The sequence below is a fragment of the Python bivittatus genome, unplaced genomic scaffold, assembly GCF_059951505.1.
Source record: "Python bivittatus isolate LINGU-HERP-01145 unplaced genomic scaffold, Pbiv_v1 ctg000190_np1212, whole genome shotgun sequence".
NCBI lineage: Eukaryota > Metazoa > Chordata > Lepidosauria > Squamata > Pythonidae > Python > Python bivittatus.
This window is the reverse complement of record NW_028277042.1, coordinates 4,236,581-4,260,779: the sequence shown is the minus strand read 5'-3', so window position 1 is coordinate 4,260,779 and position 24,199 is coordinate 4,236,581. Positions and strand designations below refer to the sequence as shown.

General features: G+C 40.9%; 1 protein-coding gene across 2 annotated transcripts in view; it reads right to left on the bottom strand.

The window, feature by feature from the left end:
• Positions 1-20,492, bottom strand: part of SLC7A6 (solute carrier family 7 member 6) — a 38,341-nt gene extending 17,849 nt beyond the window's left edge. The window contains exons 1-3 of one of the 2 annotated variants that reach the window (XM_088135967.1): positions 20,294-20,492; positions 8,923-9,493; positions 4,642-4,767 (exon numbers count right to left, since the gene is read on the bottom strand). In XM_088135967.1, the coding sequence (XP_087992093.1) occupies positions 4,642-4,767; positions 8,923-9,451 (655 nt within the window). In that variant the 5' untranslated portion in view covers positions 9,452-9,493; positions 20,294-20,492. The remainder of the gene's footprint in view (positions 1-4,641; positions 4,768-8,922; positions 9,494-20,293) is intronic. The other variant, XM_088135968.1, reaches the window with a different exon arrangement.
• Between the last annotated feature and the right edge of the window lie 3,707 nt (positions 20,493-24,199).

Sequence of the window (24,199 nt, the reverse complement as noted above, 5' to 3'; positions counted from 1 at the left end):
TTAAAGGTGCAAATCTACATTTAATTGTGGATATACTGAAAGGACAGACATTTTATTAAGGTACATCCATTCTCCATTTTTCAGTACACAAACCATTTTTCCAAGTTGTATTTTTTTTTAGACAGCGGATAAAAGAAGTTTAAATAAAAAACGGTTTTATTAAAACTGGCAGTTAATTGTTTTTATTCAGTATGACTTAGAAAACCAACTGCAAAGTTGTTTCATAGGAGTTTACCTACAACTCTCTGCAATATTTAAAGTGATCAATATAAATCAGGCCCTTAAATCAATTTCATCATCTTACCTCCTTATGAAGAACCAGGGCAATGGACGGTGGTTAGTTACAACAGAGACAGCTGAGTTACAAGGATGTCAAAGCAAACATAATATCAGAAGGGATACGATGCATTATGATAATGTATGTTTCTGCATAGGCCAGTGATGGCAAACCTTTTGGGCTCAGCGTGTCAAAAATTCGGGAAATGCCGAACTTGACTCTGCTGGTGTGTCAAACACACACACACACCCACCACCCCGAACAAAAGAGAAACAATTCTTTACATATTCATTTATTTAAAAAAAGACAGTCCAATCATGTGTGGTGCTACGTATTAGACAAAGAAACATCAAATAATTACAAAAATGAAATACAAGTAAAACAAACTCAGTTTCTTTGGTAACTCAAACAGGGAGAACAGTTGTTGTCAGGTGTTGGTGAATGCTGGCGTGTCACCCAAAACGTCACGGTGTGTCACCTTTGACATGCATGTCATAGGTTTGCCATCACTGGCATAGGCCCAACTGATGAAGACTGACTATATTGAAGGTGTAAATGCATTTTCAGCATAATGAAAATGCAGACTTCCTATTTTCTCAATGTAGGAGTGAAACTTCCAAACCAAACAGGAATAATTTTTTTTAACAGGTCATGATAAACCTACAATAGCTCAGATACTGTAGCTCATAAGGAAAACAGATCAGCAAGGCCAGGTGGCCAAAACTGAACAATAGACAAGAAACAAAGGAAAAACACAAGTAGGGCTGAAGGAAAGGGGCTCAGAGATCTTGGCTTTAAAATACAAGCAACCTTGTCAGCAGTCTGCAGACAAGGGTCACCAAAACAGCTTTTTAAGGTCATTCCCATGGCTGGTTCACAGGCCAAACTTATGTTCAAACAATACTATAATTTAAGTATTGCGCTACACATTTCAGGACCAAATGAAATACGGTATTAACTGGATGAGGTTAACTAATACGCTCACTCTCTCACTCACGTGAACAGCCATTGCAGAGAACTTTGAACAAGATATAATCTATATTTCAGCATAACTACTTATGATTTTTCGGGGGGGGGGGATCATGTTTAGCTCAGGCCTGAAACTCAGAACAATTTACATAAACCCATAAATGACTCTACAAGATTTGAAAAGCCATGTAGAAGTTAGGGTTTTCTTAAAAAATTCCTAAACCTTAAGGAAATTGATCTGTCAATCCAGGTACACGTGAAGCCACCCAAAATCAGCTCTGAGAACCAGCCTAAGTAGAGGAGGGGGCTGGCTCCATTTTGTCTTCATCTTTCGGGGCAGCACCCTTTCTCCACTGCTGGCGAAAGGCCAAAGAGGAGCCCCCAACCTTTAAATAATCCAGGTTGGAAATCTGGGAATTATATAACAAGCTGGGAATGAGTGAATTTTATTTTGGGAACAATCATTGGAGTTGTAGAACTTCACTCTGTGTAGACACATTAATCTTTGATCCTGGCTGAAGGAACAGCAACTGAAATCAACTCTTCCAGGAATTACTACTTGTTTCTCCCCCCCCCTCTTTCTTTTCAACTTCCTTCTAATTCTTTAACCTTGATATTCTCGCACTGTCAGAGTTTGGTCAAAGGAGTCATATGAGGGAAGCTGCATAATATTACGCCATTTAAAACTATATTCTAATATACAAATATTAATATGCAAAGAGTTAATGCAGAGTGAACATTCTGAAGATAAATAAGTTGTTTAAGTTGTAGCAATGAATAGGTTTTGCTGGAATTCCAATGGACTGGTGCTTGGTTTTTAATTTTCAAGGTTCGTTCAGACTCCAGCAATAAAAGTTCCTAAATAAATCCAGAAGACGTAAAACCAAAAGTCCAGTCTTCACTAGAAAGGAATTAAACAGCAAGATGTCACTGCTAATCCTATGAAGCAAGATAAACCACTTTTATTGTAACAGAGGCAGGCATATTTAGATTAACAACAAAACTTACATCTTTAATTTGATTTTTAAAAAAACAGTCCAAATTATGAGTAGTGGTTTAAAAATCTTACTATTCCAATGAAACCTATAAGACAATACCCATAGAGATACAAGGGCATGCATGTGTGTGTCTTATATTTAGATTTTGTTCTAATCTAAATTTGTCCTAGACCTCAGGACTGATTAGGCTGAAACTCAAAATGTTAGAGATGTTAACAAAGACTAGAAAATGATGCAATAGTTGTAGTCCCAAAATGCTCCCAGCCGAAAATAAATGATCTCAGACTGGGTCAATCAGAGTAAGATTCTAGCAAGGAAGATAAAACCAAAGCATTGTTTTGAATACCTACGCTGAATTTTCAGGTTTTCAAGAAACTTGCAACCATTCTGAAGAAAACATGCAATTCATACTTCACAGAATCATATAGATGAATAATCCTTTTTTCTTCTTATCTGAGCAACTGATATACAAACCAAGCAGCACTCAAGGTTGTTTGCTATGCAAATGAAGTAACCAGCATGAGTGAAAGATCCCAAAACTCACGATGGAATTACTTGCTGGTGCTGAATAGGATTTTGTCTAGTGAAGGCCTATGATTAAGGGGCCTGGGATATAAATAAACAAAATGATGTTGTCCTTCTTAATGTTTGTCCTGCCTAGTTGTGGAGTCTACTGATTTTTGCACTGCACTCACCTAGTTCTTACATCAAAGCATGATGCAACACAGGATTTTGTTTATCAGCCAGCTTGTCACAGAGTCTGGCACTGATTAGGGCTAAAGGAGAATGATTGTCTCAAGGTCACCAGCTGGCTTCTGTGACTGAGGGTCCCTCCATTCCTAGTCTAAGATCTTCATAAGATCTTCATAACCTGGGTCCCTCCATTTCTAGATTAAGATCTCCATAAGATCTTCATAATCTGGGTCCCTTCATTCCTAGCCTAAGAACTTCATAAGATCTTCATAACCTGGGTCCCTCCATTCCTAGTCTAAGATCTAAACCGCAACAGGTCTCAGACTGGGAGGAACTGGCCCAAGACCCTCAAAGCAGCTAGAACCCAGGTACCCCCCTCTAGTCCAGTATCTTTATCACTGGACCTCACTGTCTCTTCCTCTTTATTTGGAGATGGGGAAGAACAGCTGTTTGGCAGGATGAAATTTCTGCAAGCACCATTTAAAGGGAAAGGGTTCTTTATCACCTCTTTTCCCCTTGAAAATTTCAACTCAAATTACAATTTTCACAGCTGTATGTTTAAATATACACATCAAGAAGTTAGTGACCACACATAGCTTGTTCACAGATTCAAGTTAGGTTGTTAACATACTACACTCCCCACGGGGCAGTCATTTGTGTCTGCTGCAGGAAAAAAAAGAGTTGTATTACTTTAAAGATTAACTAAATTACTACGGAATAAGCTTTTATGGATTACAGTTCCTTTTACCAGATGCAGGAAGTATTTTCCCAAAAGAACAGTATACACACACCTACAAAAATGTTTAGAAGGGGAATAAGAGGGAAATGAATTATGGAAGGGGTTGATAGTGCTAAGTACATATAAATACTGAGTGTTCATAAAATATTTGTTGGGTGTAGCATAAATCCATGCATTGCTAAACTGATTAATGCTGCAGTGCAGCCAGAACCTTTTTCTCTGTTAAATCCATTGAAAATACTGCTAAACCTCTACTTCCAGCTTAGCTTATTTCACAATTTCTCTTTCATGCCTACCCAGAAGTTCATTAAAATGGAAGATCTATTTTTCATAAACAGAAATTGTTCATATTAAGGAGCTCTTTAACATAACCCTTTGAATCAGCTTAGCTGCTGAGGGGATCAACATGTGTTATGCCTTCTGTTCAAAAATAACCCACATGGGTGCTCCCTCAATGTATGGCTTTGCTGATCTTTTTTTTTTCCCCCTTCAAATCAGTGTTGACTCTTGGTGACTGCCTGGACTAGTCCCTGCAGTTTTCTTGGCAAGATTTCAGAAGTGGTTGGCCCTTGCCTTCTTCGTCCCAGGGCTGAGAGAAGACTGGCCCAAGGTCACCCAGCTGGCTTTGTGCCTAAGACAGGACTAGAACTCACAGTCTCCTGGTTTCTAGTCTGATGCCTTAACCACTACACCAAACTAGTTATCTTGTTTTATTTAGTCTTGGCTCCTGATGGCTACATGGATGAGTCACTGCAGAGTTTGGAAGTGGCTGGTCCTTGCCTTCTTCTTCCCAGGGCTGAGTGTGTGCGACTGGCTGAAGGTCACCCAGCTGGCTTTGTGCCTAAAGCAGAGCTAGAACTCATGTTCTCCCAGGTTCTAGCCTGATGCTTTAGCCACTACACCAAACTGACTCTCAATACAATATAATCAATACAAACTTCTATATATTCAGCTATTAATCTTACCCTGGCATAGTTTAACAATTCCTGTTACGATGATGACAATAAGAGCAATGACTTTGGCATAGGTGAATGCATCCTGCACCCTTGTTCCCCATTTAACATAGGCACAATTTATAAACGTTAGAAGACCTACAAGACAAAAAGGGAAGCAAGGAGGGCATTAGAAAGTGATGGTGGTGGTAGTAGTTTTAAAGCAAGCACTGGCTTGAAATTCTATTCCATGCCAGAGTTAATAGTCACCACGCCATATTAGTAAACAAGCTTAGCAGGTTGAGTTAAGGAGAACACAGTGTTTAAAAGGGGCACACAAACAATTTGTTTGCTCTTTAACACTTCAGTGGCAAAACAAGGAGGACTTCATAAAGGAAACATGATGGCAAGTATACCAAAACCATGAAAATATTGTTCATTTTCAGACTGTCATTTACAATCCATGTCTTTTAAATTAACAAAAACATTTCTTTTTAACTGACACACTTTTGTTGAAAATAGGAAATGCCACTTCAAATCTGTCACTTGGCAACAAAACAGTTGGAGAGTTTTAATTTTAAAGAAAATTATGGTATCTGAAGAACAGGAAAAAATAAAGTTAGTTCCAACACACTTCTCCATCATTTTAACCGGAACTATTCCTTTCTGATACGTTTCCTCAGCTGTAGGCTGCTTTTAAAAGTACAGTTACAATTATGTGCGTAATTGTAAAAAGCATAGTAATTTATTTTCAAAAAGCATAGTAATTTATTTTTTTAAAAGTTGGTTTCACTGTTAAGGAAACCTTCTACTAAAAGATACCTTGTATATGAAACCAATTCTACAGAAATAATACATAACCAGAGATTGATACTCTAAGCTTTATCAAAGGCCTTTAAACGCTCTACAATCCATTAGACTAAAATACATTATTTTTCTCTCTAAAAAGTTTGTTATAAAAATCTGCAATGGTTAAATCAGAAAATAAGCTGGATTTACATATTAAGCTACAGGTTGCTAAGTAGCCATAGTAGCCTGTTTCACTTCTAGAAGCAATAAACCATGATTCAGTTAATACAATGAGTGGATTCATACCTTGCACTAGGCCAAAATCAAACAAACCACATTATGATTCCATTTGATGTTTGGATCTGAACAACCATAAGGAGAATCAGGAGTATTCCTGGCATTATAGAAGGACAACCATGTTAATCTATGATAGCCAAAAATCAGAAGGAGTCTGGGAGCATCTTTTCTGACTAACAAGTTGATGCATCTGATGGAGTCTGTAGCTTGTGAAAGGTCATGCCTTTTTAGAGACCTTTCTCTTCTGCCTTCCCATACTTATTTTATGCTCTAATTCAATCATTCTCACTCTTAGCAACTTTAAAATATATGGACTTCAACTCCCAGAATTCTGGGAGTTGAAGTCCACACATCTTAAAAGCATGCTGGCTGGGGGGTTCTGGGAGGTGAAGTCCATACATCTTAAAGTTGCTAAGGTTGAGAAACACTGCTCTAATCATACTATGATGTCTATTCAGGCAAAATATAGTTAATATGAGTTCCAATCATGATTTGTAAATCCATTTGAAATTATGGCTTTGGAAGTCAGCAATCAATAATCACAGTTTGCTCACACAGCTTGAATATTCCAGAAAATGATGATTAGAGCAACCCAGGCCATGAAGGGAACTGAATTAAAAGGAAAAAGAGGAGTAAAAAATGAAAATGACAGTGATACAATTGAGAGGATCCCCCCACCTGTTATCACAGCAGCTAATTACAGTATTTCTGACTAAGGAGCAGAGATTTAGTAATGGAAAAGAATGTTTCCTACATAAAGCCTCACATAAAAGAATGTCATTTCTGCCTAGTACTAATATTAATGAAAACAAATTGATTAATATTTTCAAGCACAAATGAAAAATAGAGTGGTGAGAGGAGAAAAACAATCCAGTATCCATGCTTTGCACTCCTATTTAAGTATCATAATTCTAACATGCTTCATTCCCAACAAGACATAATAAAATCCTGTTGTTCTTTCATGATGGAATTAATTAAGATTATAGCATCCGTGTTCAACATTCCCACTACCATTTTTTCCCATTAACAACATAAGGAGCATAAAGCTCCCCTTAAAACACTTGTCACAGGATTATCAGCAGACTGTGACAGCAATAAACAGAAAACAGAGAGTACAGCTGGGCTACGAGCATTGACAAATTCTGTTTATTCATTTAACTGATTTACTAGAATAAAAAAATGGTGCAAATGCAGTTATTAGGGGGGGAAAATAGTGTATTATATCACCTTGGCTTTTACCAACTGTGGTAAAAGCTGTGGTTTAATTTTAAAGTGTGAATAGAAAAATCAGCCTCTACTTTAAAAAAAGTTTCATGCAATCCAAACAGCAATAAAACAATAATAAAAAATCTTGTGCCCACCATTTTCCCAGCTGATCTGGGTGAAAGTTAAGTCAAAAAACTAGGGTTGCTCTGATGCAGCATTCCGGTTACACAGTCCTCCAGGTTGCAGTAGTTGGACCATATTAGTTTCAAAGGGCACTCAACCTTAGTAACATTTTCAAAAGCCACTTAGCTGTTATCCTTCCATAAGGCACAGGTTGTTTCTTTCAACCCATGGCAATTCAACCAACCAAACTCAACTCACAGGGAATATCTTGTCAGAACACAAATAACTTATGAAACTACTCCGTAAACACCAGCGTGATGAAATCTCTTCTCCTCAATAGCCTCAAAGGGTATTTGTCTGATGGCTATTACGCAAGTCTGCATCTACTACAGCTGTAACCCAAGCTTCTGAGATCACTTATTACCCTGCAAGAAAAGCTACTTACACACCCAAAATATATCCACCCATGATGATTAATACTCTGGCATATTACTGTGCCCACGTATGAGTAGATCTCTTGGCTCAATCATAAGCTTTTCCCCTCTCTTCACCCTCTGTAAAATGTCTCAGTAAAGGCTTAAGTCTCCAATTAGTCATATTTTTTTCATTTTTCCCATGTTGGGAAGCACTAGTTTATTTAATACATTTCTATACTAATTCCTATAGACTTGAATTGCAAAGTGCTTAATAAAAACAACAGCAGCAGTTATTATAACGCAAACATGAAAACAATAAATTAAAACAATGTAAAGACACATTCATGGGTTGGGGGAGAGAGATGAAAAACAAACCAAAGCAGAACCATTCACTGAACATTTTTATAAGGAAGACCTGGACTAGCAGAAATATTTGTAACACATGCCTACAAGAGTTGAGGCACTTCAGATTCCTGTAGGAGACCATGGCAGAGTGGAAGACATCCATAAAGAAAGGCCTCCCTTTGAGGGGCCACCAGATGAATCTCATCAGTCTGGACATACAGGTTCCTCATGTGAAAGGTGAAATTCAGCTGACATGTGACTAAAACATTGGCTAAGTATACCAGGGAAGTATTGATTAGAGCAGTGTTTCTCAACCTTGGCAGATGCGTGGATTTCAACTCCAAGACCCCTAGAACTTATTCTGGTTATCCTGCATTCAATCAAGCTTGTAACAAAAGAAGATGGACTATCAGCTAGGGCTTTATGATGCTTTATTTTTAATCTTGAAAAGGAGATTTGGAGTGTGCAATTGTATGACTCCAGTCTGCAACCCCTTAAGCTACCTGCATCTTTTCCCAAGAAAGTATGGGAAGTGGAAAGAACATGAAGGAGGTCTAGTCCAAAACATCCAGAGTGCCAATTCATCTTCTGTGGTCCAAAATGGTCTAGTAAGCCATAAATCATTATACTCACACTGTGTAGAAAGCTATTGGAGTGCATGCTTGTCCAGAAAAATATGTAAGAATTAATTCTATATCAGTCTTTTCAAGCCATAACAACTGAATATTGGAGAGGCAATGTGGAGTGGTGGTTAAAGGCATTGGACAAGCACTGGGAAGACCAAGGTTCAAGTCCACCATCAATCATGGAAGCTCACTGGGTGACTTTAAGCTAACTTACTCCAGAGGGTTGAGGACCACCATGGATGCCACCTTGAGCTTCTGAAGGATGGACTTGCCTCCCAATTCAGAAGTATCCTAGCGCACACAAGCTTTTCTCCTTTTTCTGGGCAAAGAAAAGGTACTCCTGTACCTCTACCCAAACAAGCCGTGCTCCTGCACTGGCTATCTTGCCATAAGCAAATCATTTTTTTAGGGCATGCCAGATCACAGGCCAGGATCTCCAGTTCTGACCCTCCTTTTTCCCCCAGCCACGATGGAAGCAAATTCAGGTCTAATGACCTGCACAAAATACTCACATACACAAGCAGCGGCAATAAGACGACAAGCAATGTACGGAGGCTGGCAAGAAGGGAAGACGGGCTGCACTATATAGTTGGCAAACGTTATTGCGATGATCGCCTGGCTGGTGGGTTCAATGATCAACAGGGACGTCCACAGCCGTATAAAGGCAATGAACCCTCCAAAGGCCTCTAAAATATATGCATAACTGGCTCCTGACTTGGTGATCGTGGTGCCCAGTTCAGCGTAGCAGAGAGCTCCGATCACGGAAAACATTCCCCCAATGGCCCAGATTACCAGTGATAATCCATAGGACATACTGTAGTTCAGTACTCCTTTGGGGGAAACAAATATACCGGACCCAATCATATTTCCTACTATAAGGCAGATCCCGTTCAGGAGAGAGATTTCTTTTTTCAGTTGCATGGTCCCTTGGTTTCCGCCATTCCTTGGGGTGGCGCCGCCCTGATCAATTTTATCTGCAGCACCAATGGGCAGGTATTCCTTCAGTGTATTGAGAGGTGGGAAGTTCTCCCTCTTCTCCATGGTGACATCCACAAGGCGCCTGTTGCCCACACCGATGCCAAACTGAAGCCAAAGAGAAAGCAGGATTAAGAACTGGTATTTTAGACATACAGGCTCCTAATGTGAAAGGTGAAATTCAGCTGACATGTGATTAAAACATTGGCTGAGTATACCAGGGAAGTATTGATTAGAGCAGTGTTTCTCAACCTTGGCAGCTTTCAGATGTGTGGACTCCCACTCCCAGAATTCCCCAGCCAGCACGCTGGCTGCGGAATTCTGGGAGTTGAAGTCCACCCATCTTAAAGCTGCCAAGGTTGAGAAACACTGGATTAGAGGGATACTAATTTTCATATGTTTTAAATATAAGGAATGGAACAAAAGGGAACATCCCTATTATTGTGTGCATTAACTCTTCTAATTATTCAGGAAGTCTTCACACCAAAGCTTGCATTAATTTTCAGACAGTCTAAAAGCTACACAAATGTGAAGAGAGCCTTAAAGCTGCCCATTTTTAATGAAGTTATTATTACTGTTATTATATGATTACGATTATATTTTTTATCCTGCCTTTTTTATATATAACACAAGGCGGCGAACATGCCTCATTCTCCTGCCTATTTTCCCCCACAACAACAAACCTGTGAGGTGGGTAGGGCTGAGAGAGAGGGACTGTTCCAAAGTCAATGTGATGGAATGGAATTCTGAAGGCCAGGCTCAGGGAGACAAACATTTTCTTAGCTCACCAGAACAGTGTGGGAGGAACAAGAGGATGAGACAGGCACCTCCCTGAGGAATTCACACTGTTGTGGCTGGAGGCCTTTGGGAACTGGGGTTTCAGTCTGGGAAGATTCTTGCTAGAGGTTGTAGCTAATAAACATAGCTGGACTGAATTGGCATTGTCTCTTGGAGTTCCTTGGGCTAGGCCTGACATCAATCAAAATGTTTGTCTCCCTGAGCTTGGCCTTCAGAATTCCATTCCATCACAGTCACCCAGCCGCTTTGATGCCGAAGGGAGACTCAGAACTCACAGCATCCTGGTTTCTAGGACAGCACCTTCACCAGTACACCAAACTGGTTACCTGTGGTGCTTACGATTTCTCTCCAGGTAATAAGATTTTTCTGCAAGTAACAAACCATTTCAATAGATCTATTCCTGGATTAAAGTTAATGATAAATACATGAGTGGGATCTGGCCAGAGAGCTCTAATTTAAATGCATGTTAAATAACCTTTCCTTTGATTTCCCACTTACAGTGTAGAATGTTCTGATCCATCTAGCTGGCATGGAAGCCTCCATATGAAAAATGTATCCACAAAGGCCCACCTCTACACATACATTTGCTTGATGTCAGGAACCAAGCTCACGATGCATACAAGATAGGTTCTCCCATTGTGCCAAGCAAGTTGAAAGCCACAGCTTGTGAATTATCAGCTGGGTTCACACAAACAACCCAGCCACTGATTGGCTCACTACAGCCAAACCAAGCAAATTTCATTATGACTTTGTACAATGTGTGAACTCAGAGACAGAGCTGCTCACTACAACTCTGCTGATAGGTTCAATCTCACCAGGAAATAAAAAATAAAACAGCCCTAATGTGTCATAGCTAATTAAGATTCATGGGCGAGTAAGCTAATAATCGGTGTGTGTTTATCTATACCTTCCTGTAAGGACTGAAATCAAGGGTTTGATTTAAAATGGTACTGGAAAGTTGAGGATTTGTAGGTACCCCCTCAATCTCCAGGTTGGAAGAAAGGCCAAGGGTTAGTGGTAAAAGTCACATGTTGTTTACAGAAGACCCCTGGTGCATGAATCTCCTGGTTTATAGAAGACCCCCTAATGCTGGAATATCCTTAGAAACCTATGGCCCACTTGCTAATTAATATGAGTACATTTGTTTGCTTACTTCATACCTAACCTTATTTTATGAAAAAATGCTGACTCAAGCTTCAGGTATCTGTGTTACAGATTTAGTGGAGACACGCCAGTAACTTTGCTTCTAGCTTTGTACTGCTTTTATCTTCCAGCTTTTTATTTGGAGCTTCGGCTTAGCCTGAAACCAACTGTTTTTGTGGTTTACTGTGGTTCCTCCTTTTGCTTAATGTTTCTAGTTCTTTGTTCTATGCCTCTTGTTCCAATATAGAATCACAATGTATTGTCGAAGGCTTTCACGGCCGGCATACGATGGCTGGTGTGGGTCTTCCGGGCTGTGTGGCCGTGTTCTGGAAGTTCTGTTTCCTAACGTTTCGCCAGCACCTGTGACTGGCATCTTCAGAGTGCAGGAGCACAGACAGGAGCACAGAGAGAACTGCTCCTGTCTGTGCTCCTGCACTCTGAAGATGCCGGTCACAGGTGCTGGCGAAACGTTAGGAAACAGAACTTCAAGAACACGGCCACACAGCCCGGAAGACCCACACCAGCCATAGAATCACAATGTTTTGTTGTCTGAGATCTACCCTTTCCTGTTCCTTGGGCTATTCAATCTACAAGAAGGGTTTAGTTAATTTAAATTGGGGGGGGCTTGCTCTTCTGACAGCTAACCCACAGATGTAACAGTTAAGATACACAAGCTTCATGTTCAATGCTCACATGCTCTTGTAGTAATCACTCATATCCTGGAGCAATTATCACAAGAGCTTTGGGACGAGTCCCGATATGCCATCTTTTCCTGTGGCTTTCTATATTTCTGTTGGCCTTGTGAGGTAAACCAGATAGGAATCACAACTAATTCTATTTTATGGTAACACTACATTGCCAGAATCTTGCAAGTCTGAAAGTTCAGTTCTCCCCGTCTCCTTTACAGCCCAAGAAACTAGGGAGGGTCCCTTCTGAGCCTCTTGCCCCGCCCATTGTCTAACTGTGGGCTATGCTGTCTCTTATTTGACCGTTCCCTTGGCAGCGTCTCTGGGCCCTGTCTCCCAAGGTCTTTCCCACATTCCATTACAACTTCCCATGGATCTTGATGAGATTAGGCTTCTAGTTTTACTTTATCATAATGCATAGTCATTTTATTTCACATTGTTCTCTCATAATCTTTCATTCTAACCTGCATCTTTAGAATATTACTGTATCCCCTTTCTCCTAACATACTACAGCAAACCTAGATGGAAATGAAACTTTCTGGTACCTCATATGCAACGTTGCGTCCTGTTCATCTAGAAGGGGGAACTGATTAACAGGTTTGCTTCAGGTTGATAATTATTAATCTTGACCTGATCATACACCTTATCACAGCATGGTCATGTGTAACAAAGAGGGAAGGGGCAACTAATTGAATGGATCTTAAGAGAGCACGTTTTTTCTTCGGAACGTATGTTGTTAAGTGAAGGATTTGGGAGGATTTTCAACTGGTATACGAAAACCTTTCGGTGTTAGTCAGGGTCTGACCCTTCCATTTACAGTGTGCTACTGCCTTTGTGGGCTTTTCTGTTTTAGAAGAATAAGTATAATTCTGTATTAGAAGAATAAGTATAATTTACATTAAGTGATAGTAAATCTTAGTAGACTAACGTCTATGTTAAGGAAAAGCTTGCTTCAAGGTAAGACTATTCATATCTGTACTTACATCTTCTTGCAATTTTGCAATCAGTAAAGCTTGTTTGAGTTCTTATTACATGTGTGTGCCCTTTCAAGGATATTATTATATCCTCACACTTATTTTCTGAAGCTGTGGATCCTGGCCAAGACCACAGCTGATGGGCAGTTCCAAGGAAAACTGCTATTTGGAATTTAATTCCTACACTAGTTCCATTCAGAGATGTTTGGAATCCCAAGAATTTTAACTCAGAGACTTGGAGAGCCATTGCTAATCAGAGAAGACACTAATGGGACGTAAAGAACCTATGAACACCATGTCACACAGTAGCGTCTCAAGGACAGCCATGAACTGTGTAACTTCTTCTGACATAAACATCATCTCAGGGCAAAAAAATGTCATTGCCAATACATCCCACTTAGGAAAAGCATTTACTTAATCATAGTGGTATGCAAGCACAAAACAACAGTAGAGAAATTAATTTATCTAGCCATATCCCTACAGTTGCTATGTTCTGGATTAGTGAAGGGCAGCAAGTGTAACATAATGAACAACCTATTTCATTATATTTCACTGATGTTAAGAATGTTCCTTTATAATTTGACAGCATTGTCTACCAAGTACAGCTCTTTTGCAATCTCTAATCATTTCAGGCTACATTAAATAACGGAACTAGCAAGGAGAAAATCACACCACCACCAACACTGGCAGGGCAAGCTACTATATATAAACAGAGAGCAAACCCCACACTCAATCGCACTGATGATGTTACCTAGTCAGGTAATGAAAAGTCTGTAAGCAAACAACGAAGCTCAGAGAGCACCAAGGACTCTACATTAAATAGCCAGGTCATGAATACCCAGCTTGGTTTTCCAGACATCCAACATGCTACAATGACTACAAATGCAATAAATTCTACAGTTTGATAACTTGTCGGGGGGGGGGGGATATTTCTGTTTATTGCAACAACACAAGTTAACTGAAGTAAGAGGTGTGCCTAGGTCTCAACTGGTAGCAATCCCTGGCTGAGTCTAGTTGGGTTGGAAAGCTAAGCAGGACCATGTCTGGATAGGACCAGGGAATTTCAGAGTTATAGGGTGAACCAGGAAACTGAAGCAAAAGCCAACAGCTCATTCCTTCCATGCTGGCAAGAAAACGGCATAGGAACGGGCGTGCAGTCACAAGCTCGACTCAAGGATGTAGTTTTCTTACCTTTGGCTCAGTTGGCACTTCAAGCTTTTTTTACTATTTACATTTTACGTAACTGAAACAGATAAATACGATTTATAGAAAGTATGTAAATAAAATTACTGACATCAGTGAAAAAAATGCCTATTTTGTTAAAGACACGGTTAATTTATATGCAATGCAATGGAACAAAACAACAGTCCGTGGGCTTCTTCGCTGTCAGTCTTACCAAAAGCTGTGACATAAACTTATTAACATCTTCAGCACTTCAAACACCAGGTGCTACTGACTCTATGTCCTAGCCATATTTTAGCTGACCAGAAAAACACACAATCCTACTGTATATTGTTGCCAGTTTCTATTAAAAAGCCATCAAAGTTCAGAAACTTCTTCGCTAGGAACTGCCTGATTTAATTAAGCTTGCTCAAAGTTTAGTAGTAATAATGGTAGTTATTTTTTTTCCCCACAGATGTTTCCATCTTTGATGTCTTTACAGATGTTGTAATACTGTTTCTTGCCTCTTCTAACAGCTCTCAGAAAGAACTTAACAAAGACGTGCAATTTCTGTCTTTCTTGACTTTGGCTTCTCTTCTCTTGGCAATTTCCAGTTTGTTCTGACATCCACTTTGCAATGTCTTTTCACACTCATCCTTAACAAATTCTTTAAGTTTATACCACAGTTCTTCTGGTTCTCTATCAATGAGGTTCAGGACTTCAAAGCGATTCCTGATGTTCTCCTTGAAAATGGTGAGTATATGTTCAAGATCATATTGTGGAAGCTGGTTGCCTTTCTTCTTCTTCAGCTTAGCTTGGAACTTGCACATGAGCAGTTTGTAATCTGTTCCACAGTCAGCTTCTGGCCATATCTTTGATGCTGTAACTGGGCTTCTCCCCCTCTTAGCATATAGTCTATTTGATTTCTGTGTACTCCATCAGTGATGTCCATGTGTACATTGGTTGTTTTGGTTGTTTGAAGACCGTGTCAGCTCTGAAGAGATCATTGGAGTGGAATAAACTGATAAATCATTCTCCTACTTCATTTTACTTTCCAATCCATACCATCTAACTACACTTTCCTCCTTAGGTTTTGCAGCTCTGGCATTCCAGTCTTCAATCACAAGCCACACACTTGCTTGAACTCTGTCTTTTCTCTGATATAATCGTAAGCTAAAAGGCTTCCTTAACCTGAGCTGAAGTATTTCATCACTTCTGATTACAAAACTCAACAGTGAAAATGGCATATTAAGGCTGTTTAAGAGAAAGACGGATTAAAAAAAAAGATTGGCTCTACCTCAGCAGTCACTTTAACAGCCATACATTCTTTGTAGGAATTTATAACCAAAAAAATTGTTCCTATTCAATCTAATTTTTATTCTTCAGACTTTAGCCATGAGACACTTTGATGGCTGTAAAAATATACCTATATTTACCAGCAAGTATTAAGTTCAGAAACTGGGGAAAAAAGACAAATATCTATATTAAAATCTGTATTTCCTTTGGAAGATAATCCATACTGACTGAAGGAATCATCTAGTTACTAAACAGAAATATAGAAGCAGGAACTATTTCCAAGTACTATCTACTACTTCTGTCCTGAATGATCACTCAGCAAAAATCAACGTTGTTCATGTTTTTCCTATGCTTTTCATTGTTTTATAGCCAAATATTTTGTTTTGACAGAAATTTGATCCTAAGCCAAAACATTTCAGTGCGGAACCATGTTTTCTTCAAGAGAATGTTTTAAGGCAGATTTCCCAGAACACTTGGGACTTCAGTTCCCAGAACTATCACCCTACATCAATCGGAACTTCACATATGTCAATTATTTAAAACCAGCCTCTTTTTTATTGAATTCATTCACTGACTGAAATCAGTGCACCTTGCAGTGAAACTGGTTAGATGACTTTGAACAAGCAGCTTACTCTTGCCTTAACCTCCACACCGTTGTTATATATAAGTAAAACTATAAGAAAAACACAACGGTCCATTTATAGCACTTTGAGTTTCTTGGAAAGAGGTCAGACATCTACTTAGCTTGAAAAAAGAAAAAAGAAAAATCCTGAAGTTAGCTCCATAATATTTTTGAAATACATTACATCAATCACAAAGCATGTTGTTACTTTAATGTTTAATAAATATTGTATTTTGTAAACACAGCTTATAGCCTAACATGTGCAAATGCAATTATAATTTAGCCCCAGAGCATGATTTCATGCAATGTGTAAGTCAGTAATCGTATGACACTAACAGGAAGTCTGGATTTTCCCCTTGATTCTATTTTTCAACATATTTATGTAACTCTCTTCAGCTAAACAACTCTCTAATAATATTCCTAAATCACAGAAGTAGAGTATTTTGTCAAAAAACACAGAGAAGACACTGCTAGGTACAAAAATGCCAACAGATAGAGTAACTCATGCCATAAATGGATACATAAACAGAAAGCAATTATTTATTTTAGTACACACAAATTTTGCAGCATTTATCATATAACAAACTCTATCACTGCCTGGTCTGATTCTGGGATGTGTTGGTGTACAACGTCCACTGGCCACAGAGCTTGGCAAGGATGACACTGTAGCTCAACAGATCTGGAGATCACCAGGCTGGGGGAAGTTATGCACCAAGTCCCTGCAATGCCCACAGAATTTACAACAGAAGTACTTCTACCATTTTTGTAGAGAAGCAAGTGGGCAGCTATTGATTGGCATTCAGTTGCCAACTGGCCCCTTTCTTAAACTTCAGGAACTAATCAACTCTCCCTTATGTATCTCTAGGGAGGCAACTGCTTGGCAAAATATCATGCTAAACTGGGATTTGCTTAATCATGGTTTCTGGAATACAGCTGGCTGAGTTCACCCCACAAGCTAAGTCGTAGCTCTTGATGTACAAACCACACTGACTGGGTTTATACCACCATATTCAGACAACCCCCATCATGGATTGATCAGAGAGGATTTGAGAGCCAAGGGGTCATTTGGGTGAAGAGCTAGATTGAATAGGATAGGGGCTGTGGCTCATTCGATATACCCACAGATCTTCTCGCCCTGGAAGGAGAACTTTGCAAAACCTAATGACAGCTCTACTTAAGTGAGAAGTAGGGAGAGGAAATTACATTTTGGAAAAGAAAATTATTGGGAAAGACAAGAGAAAAACGGGTACTCCTGAATGGATTACTGCAATGCAATCTACATGGGGCTGCCCTTGAAGACTATCTGGAAGCTGCAGCTGGCCCAAAATGCAGCAGCGTGGACACTTATGGGTGCCCCTTTATCCATCCACGTTACACCTCTGCTCTGCAAGCTGCGCTGGCCCTCAGTGTGCTTTCTATGTTATCCATCCCCATGATCTATCATTCAAAGTTTCAGCCCCTTTGAACACAGGGATTTCATTGAAGTATCCAAAGCCACACCAGGATAAACCAGAACTGGAAAGCAAGTGCACACCATCGCTCATCCTCCTATCAAAGTAGCTAAGTAAACTAGTTTGGATCCCTGTGGTGTGTTAGCATTAGGCAGGATGAGGCTGGGCCTTGGCTATGTTATTGCTGAAAACACACAGCCTTCAGTTGTCGCTCTTTTAATATAAATGTAACATGACTGCTTGCATTCTCCTAACTATGCTCCATAGGACAACTGGTTCTTTTTCATCTGATAAAGATAGGACGTAAGTAATCAGAAAGCATATAGCAAAGATGTAAAAAATCTTAGAAGGTGTATATTCATTTTAGGCAGCAAACCTTTCATATTTAGGACTCAACTTCAATCAATATTCATAAAATCTAGGATTTGTTTTTTTCCCCAGAACACACCATACCACAACTCCACTCCAACCATATTCCATCTCCTTCTTTAAAAGAGCATGATCTCTGCCTTAGAAAAGATGGTGCTGTTGTAATGAAGGGGGGTAACTAATTTTAGTGTCTCAACCTGCCAAAGTGAACTGTTTTGAGAGGCAAACCAGTTCTTATCTTAAGAAAAAGGAAGGGGAAAAAAATGATTTAAGCCATGCTGAAGTCAGTTGCTAGCTCATTGTTTATATCCCCTTTATGACAGCCAAGGGTGGTACTGTGTTTAGTTTTTAGTGCATTATATAAACTGTAGTTCTACATTCATTTTCACAGAAATGTTGTAAATAAGAAACTGGAAACAACTTGAGCATCCTTTTCTGGGCCTGGCTTAACAATTTTTTTTTGCCGGTCGTAAAAAAAATGGTTCTGTTAACAATAACAAACAGCGCTTCCAGACAAACAAGTTAACACCAGACTGTTTTTTTTTTTTTAATCCAGTCATACAAAAGGAACTGCTAGAGGGTAAGAAAGTATTTGCTTTTTAAGGAAGTGTTTGCTTTTTAAGTAACAGGAACAGAGCTGCTCTGATTACACACCCTCGCCATCCATCAATCAATATTACTTTTCTCAATGGACCCGAATTACAAGAATTCTCACATTCCTCTTGATTTAAAAGAAAAAGAAAGGCCAAGAAAGGGTTCAGAGACCACAAGAGCAAAATCTGAAAATTAGGTTCCATAATGATCATAGGAAAGCTTTAAAGAAACAGGCCCTGCGAAGCTCAAAGGTTCTAATGCTGAATGCCCTGAGAATGGGTTGTGAAATTACACACACCTTTCTCCCCCCCACACACTAAACACACTCCCCACCTGATCCAAAGTCATGTGCTTCCTCAGTAGGAATGGCAAACCTGTTCTAGAACTTGGGTACAAAGAGATTCGAGGTAAGTGTTAGCGACAGCCAATCTAGACACTTTGCAGATCAAGGGTTCCAGCATCTTCAGATAGCTGACTAAAATCTCTTATCTGAAGACCCTCTGTCATTCACTACCGCATGACATATCCGAACAAAAGAGATTTAAGTGCTGGTTTAGTAAAAGGCAACTTTCTAGGGGCTTTGTGTCATTGTGGACCCCTGGCAACTGCCTGCTCTTGGCAAGATTTCAGGAGGGGTTTCCTTGTTCTTCTTAGGGCTGAGAGAGAGGTCACCCAATTGGCTTTGTGCCTAAAGTAGGACTAGAACTCACAGTGTCCTGGTTTCCAGCCTGGTGCCTTAACCACTAGACCAAACTGCTCCTAAGAGAATTGGTTTCACCAGCACCCCACACACCAAGGCAGGACTCTCCCCATATTCACCTCAAGTAGCCAAAGGCACAATGTGAGTCCTTGGTTGCAAACAAGGCCATTAAGTCCAAGGCTGTCAATTCTACAGCCATGTCTTCTCCACCCGCTCAGCAACAATGAAGCCCCGTTATCTATGATTAATATTTTATACTGACTTTCCACCAAAAAGCTACCAAGGCAATGCACGATTAAAAAAAACAAAAAACAAAAAACCCATAACCCAGCCATAAAACCACCTTAAAAAGGTTAAAGGGATAGTAATAAAACAAAGATAATTTCAAAGGACACGCTGGAGAAGAATCTTCATGCCTTTTTCCACAAACAAGAAGGAAGGCCATTCCTTAAACAAGGACTCTCTTGACTCCTTAAAAACTGTCCGCCTTCCCCAAGGTGGGGAACGGAAGGCTGGGCTGGTAGGGGAGGATGGACGTTGTGACCCACTCACCTGGCTTGGCACCAGAGCAGGAAGAGGAGGCAGTTCTGGGTCAGTAGAGGAAAATCAGGGCAGTCTGCAACCCGGTGCCTCCCATGCCCGGGACTTTAACTCCCAGAACCCCCGAATCAGGGATGGCTCTCATGCCCACCGACTCCGTTTTCCCAACTTACAGCGGTTTGGGGGTTACAGCGCCAGGGGGGGCATGTCAGGTGGGCGGTGCGAGGCACCCGAGGGGCAGAAGCCGGCAGCCCCTCCAGGGGAGGCGCGCGCCGGTGGCCACTCCTTGCATGAACACCACAACGCGTTCCGCCCATCGCCCGCTGGGTGCCGCGGGACGCCCCAAAGCAGCTGACTGAGGCCACCCGCCGCCTGCCCCAGAGTCGGGCGGCGCTGCCCCTCCACGCCCCCCGCCCTGGGCCACGAAGGCAGCCGCGCCGCCCGGCCGGGGTAAGGCAGGCGAGCTGCGGAGGGTGCGAGAGCCGCGTCTCTTCCTGGCAGGCCGCCCAGCCGAGGCCGTCCCCGGCGGCCATCCATCCTTCCACCCACCCCCGCACCTGGCCGGTCCCCTCACCTCACCGTCCGCGCCGGCTCCCGAGAGACGCGGATGCTGCAGCCGCTCCAGCTCCAGCTGCTGCTGCTGCCAGCCAGCCAGCCAGCCAGCCAGCCAGCCGCCCGCCTGGACGGCCGGCCGGCCAATCCGCCTCTGACCTGCCGCCACCGACTCGCGGGCGGCGGAGCGGCGGCGCCCTGCCCGCCTGGCTTATTTTCCCGCAGCCGGACAACCGCGAGCTCCGCCCCGGGGCGTGGCTTCTGGCCCCGCCCCTCTTGCGGCGGGGAAGCGCTTTGTCTCTGCCGGCGTCGCGCAGACGAGTCCATCGGGGTTAGCCTAACCCTGGGTTACGGAACCAACCGCAAGGGGATGGGCCTGCGCGTCGCGCTCAAGCGTCAGCCTCGCTTCGCCGGAGGCAGTTCGCGCGGCAGGCGGGCGCGGGGGTGTTCACCCTGGTTTCCTGACTAAGCCACCCTTGGCTGGTTTGGGCAATCAACCCGGCAGCTCCCTGAACCCCCAAATGATGGTTTCTGCAACACCCTAGCTGCGCACAGGTATTATGCTGAGCCTGTGATATCTTAACCATGGCTTAAGGAATAAAAGAGAGTTGGCTGGTTTGCAAAGCGACAGCCACAAATTACGGCTTATAATGCACAAACAGCATGCTTGCATTAAGCCATGGCAAGCCATAAACCAAGTCAAGCCCCTTAAGGCTTGGCACATGGTAGGTGAAGCCTGTGTCTGATATTTGTCTTAGATGTTTTTTATTACATCTGTGGTTACATTTTGGTTACACTGAATTACATTTGTAACTAAAAAGCACAGTCCATTCTTATACAGGTAGTCCTCTTTTAACAGTAATTGGGACCAGAATTTCCGTCACTAAGCAATGCGGTCATAAAGCACAACATCACATGATCATGCCATTTAGCAACAGAAATGCCAGCATCTATGGTTGCCATTGTTAAGCGAATCACCTCAGGTCGTTAAGTGAAGACATGTGGTCACCGTTTGTGACCTCCTGCCAGCTTCCCCATTGACTTCGCTTGTAGGAAGCTGGCAAAGACGGTCACAAACGGTGATCATGTGACTGCGGGATGCTGTGATTTCAGCTCAGGGTTCGTCTCATTTTCTGTTTCCAACTACCCTGGGGCTGGATTAAGAAAGGCATTCATTGTCATACAAAGTCCTGCCAAAGATAAATTGATTTATTTAGACTGCATGCAGCCCATTCTTTGGCAAACACTATCAAAGTAACCACAAATGAGATAACCCAATAATCATAAAGCAAAAGAGAGAAAGAAAAAAGGAGATCCATAATTCTGCCCAAGTTATTGATTCTAGGGCGAAAAACTAGAACCTAGTTTTGTTGTATTTTTACTTTCTTTATAGTACAGCTTACCACTGTTCCCAATGCGGTATAGTTTATTTTCAAGATACACAACATTCGCTTGGCCTTGATTTATTTTTTTAATGGGGAGCTAATTGTGAATGGCGACATAAAGTGTACCCTTTTCTGCTTGTTTCAGTCTTGATAGTAATGAGAAGTTACCTCTAGGCAAATGGGACAAATTAGTTCATGACATAAAGAAAACGGGTTGGTTTCTACTGGTTTCTGCTGGATTTATTGGAGGTGACATAATTACAGAATTAAAGGGAAACAAGCCATATCCGAATGGACAGTTCAAGGAATTCTGTACCGTATACATTTTGGCAGCTACAGGTTAGTTACTGATTTCCCAACTGGGGCTGTTCTTGACAAGGGCAGGATTTCTTCATCTGCTTAAGATTTCCGTGGCTGTCCATCAGCATGGCTTCCAGGAGGGTTGGTAAGAACAAGCTGGAATGCAAATCCTCAAACCATGTATTAAACATGATTAAAATACTTTTAAAAATCCTGAATACATTTCTGACCAGGACAAAAAAGGTCATGGCAAAGCAGCAGGTGAGTCAGTCTGGGAAAGGACTAATGGTCACCTCCTCTCTTTTTTCAGATGTTGAAGGCCCTGGAAGGAAGCCTCCAGTGAAAATGTCACAGGCCATGTAGATTGTTACGATAAATATTTGCTTGTGCTCAGAAAAGACTCGAAGCTAGCGAAGTTCTTCCAGTGCTACCAACTTGGAAAAAATCAACCTGTTGTAATAGCTGTTGGAATTAACTGAACTTTCCCAGCAGTCATTGAAGTTAGCAGACATGAGAAATTGTCGTCATCAGCTCCAGCCAGTTTCTGTTACATTAGCTCAAGCTGGCAAATGACATCCTTTGCTACGTAATATTACGTGTAACGTTTTGTAAGGTGCCTTTTTCCCTCTTTTTCTTTGGGTATATGTGTAAGTTGGTGATTACCACTGTATGTTTGCTTTGTGACTTAGGCGCTATACACCTTCAAAGAGGCATCTGTTTCTATACCGGTATAGTTATTCATTTACAAACAAAGCAAACCTAGAGGGATTGCTAAACTGACTTTGCAGACTTCTCCATGACATCTTCCAGCCAGAAGGAACTGGAAGGAAACCAGATGGAACTGCAGTGCTGGATAGCAGTAAATACAACGAATGGAAATGATTCAGAACGAGGATGGCTTAAAAGGAGGGAGCAAATGCGTGGTGGTTGCATTGAACCCATATTGAGGAAGTGGTTAGATTTAAGGAAAAAATGAAAACAGTAGAAAAGTTTAAGAACTTAGAAGACTCTTCAGTAGCCACCATGGAAAGATTCTCAGTCCTTTTTATAGCCACACCTGCAGATTTGATAACCCCTTTGGTGGTTAAGCTGTTATAGCCGGTCAGTTGAGGAGAAAACTCAAATTCTCTTGGCTGACACAGTTCCTGGAGTATCCAGGAAGATAGCCAAGTTTTGTGCAATTACTATTTCTATTAGGAGATTAACTATTTATAACCCTTGTTATAATACATCTAATGCTGTTATATTTCTCCTTCCTATACCATAAATAAGAATAGGCAATTCAGAAAAATAAAAGTTCTAAATTAATCATATCATTTAATCTGCTACTTACGGATTTCAATATAGTATCACTAGGAGTATGTTTCATTTTAATGTATGTTTCTATATTTTCATTTTTGTCTGTTCTTACTTTTGCCCTTGCATTCTTATTGCTTGATCTCAGATCATAAATAGAATTCAACCATCGATCAGTGCTGAAAATGAAATATATTCATATTTAGTGAGGGAGAAATATTCAGACATTGGGGCCAAAGGTCATTTGTAACATCATCTCTAATCCATCAAGGAATATTATTTTGTATCTCCCAAATATAATCTCTTTATAAATAAGATTTTTAGGAAGCTCTTACAACAACATGTTTGAAGGGTGTCTTGCACTCCTTGGCCTAGATTATACTGGTGCTAAGCATCTTTTAACTATGATTTGTTAAATGAACCACAGCTGGCCAGATTCAAACAATATGCTAAGCTATAACCATAGTTTAATACTAGCTATGTTCCATCATGTTAAACTTTTGTTTGTTTAATAGTTCACTAGGTAAAAACGGAGGTGAGCTCATATAACACATTATACCATGGGCCATGGTTTACAAGTCAGAATCTAAACTAAACTAAAACCAAACCAAGCTGCATTATGGCTGTGCTTGCATGACACTTAGACCACAAATGTACCAACCACATTTTATGTTAGTGTGTTGTGCAAATTAAAACTAGTAATTCTAGGCTGCAAAACCTGGATGGTCACTAAAGGCCATAAAGAAAGAACCACTCTTCGTTGTCATCTAATGATGTTTAGAGTTTTACAGATTTTGCAGCCCTGCCCTGATAGCCTCAATGCAAACCCAGCTCAGTAGTTAATTACAGTTTAGTAAGTCTTGTGAACCCAGAGAATTGGGCTCATTCAGTTCAATGTTGTTTAACATGTTGTGTGAACATGGTCTATATCTTACTGCAAAGTATGA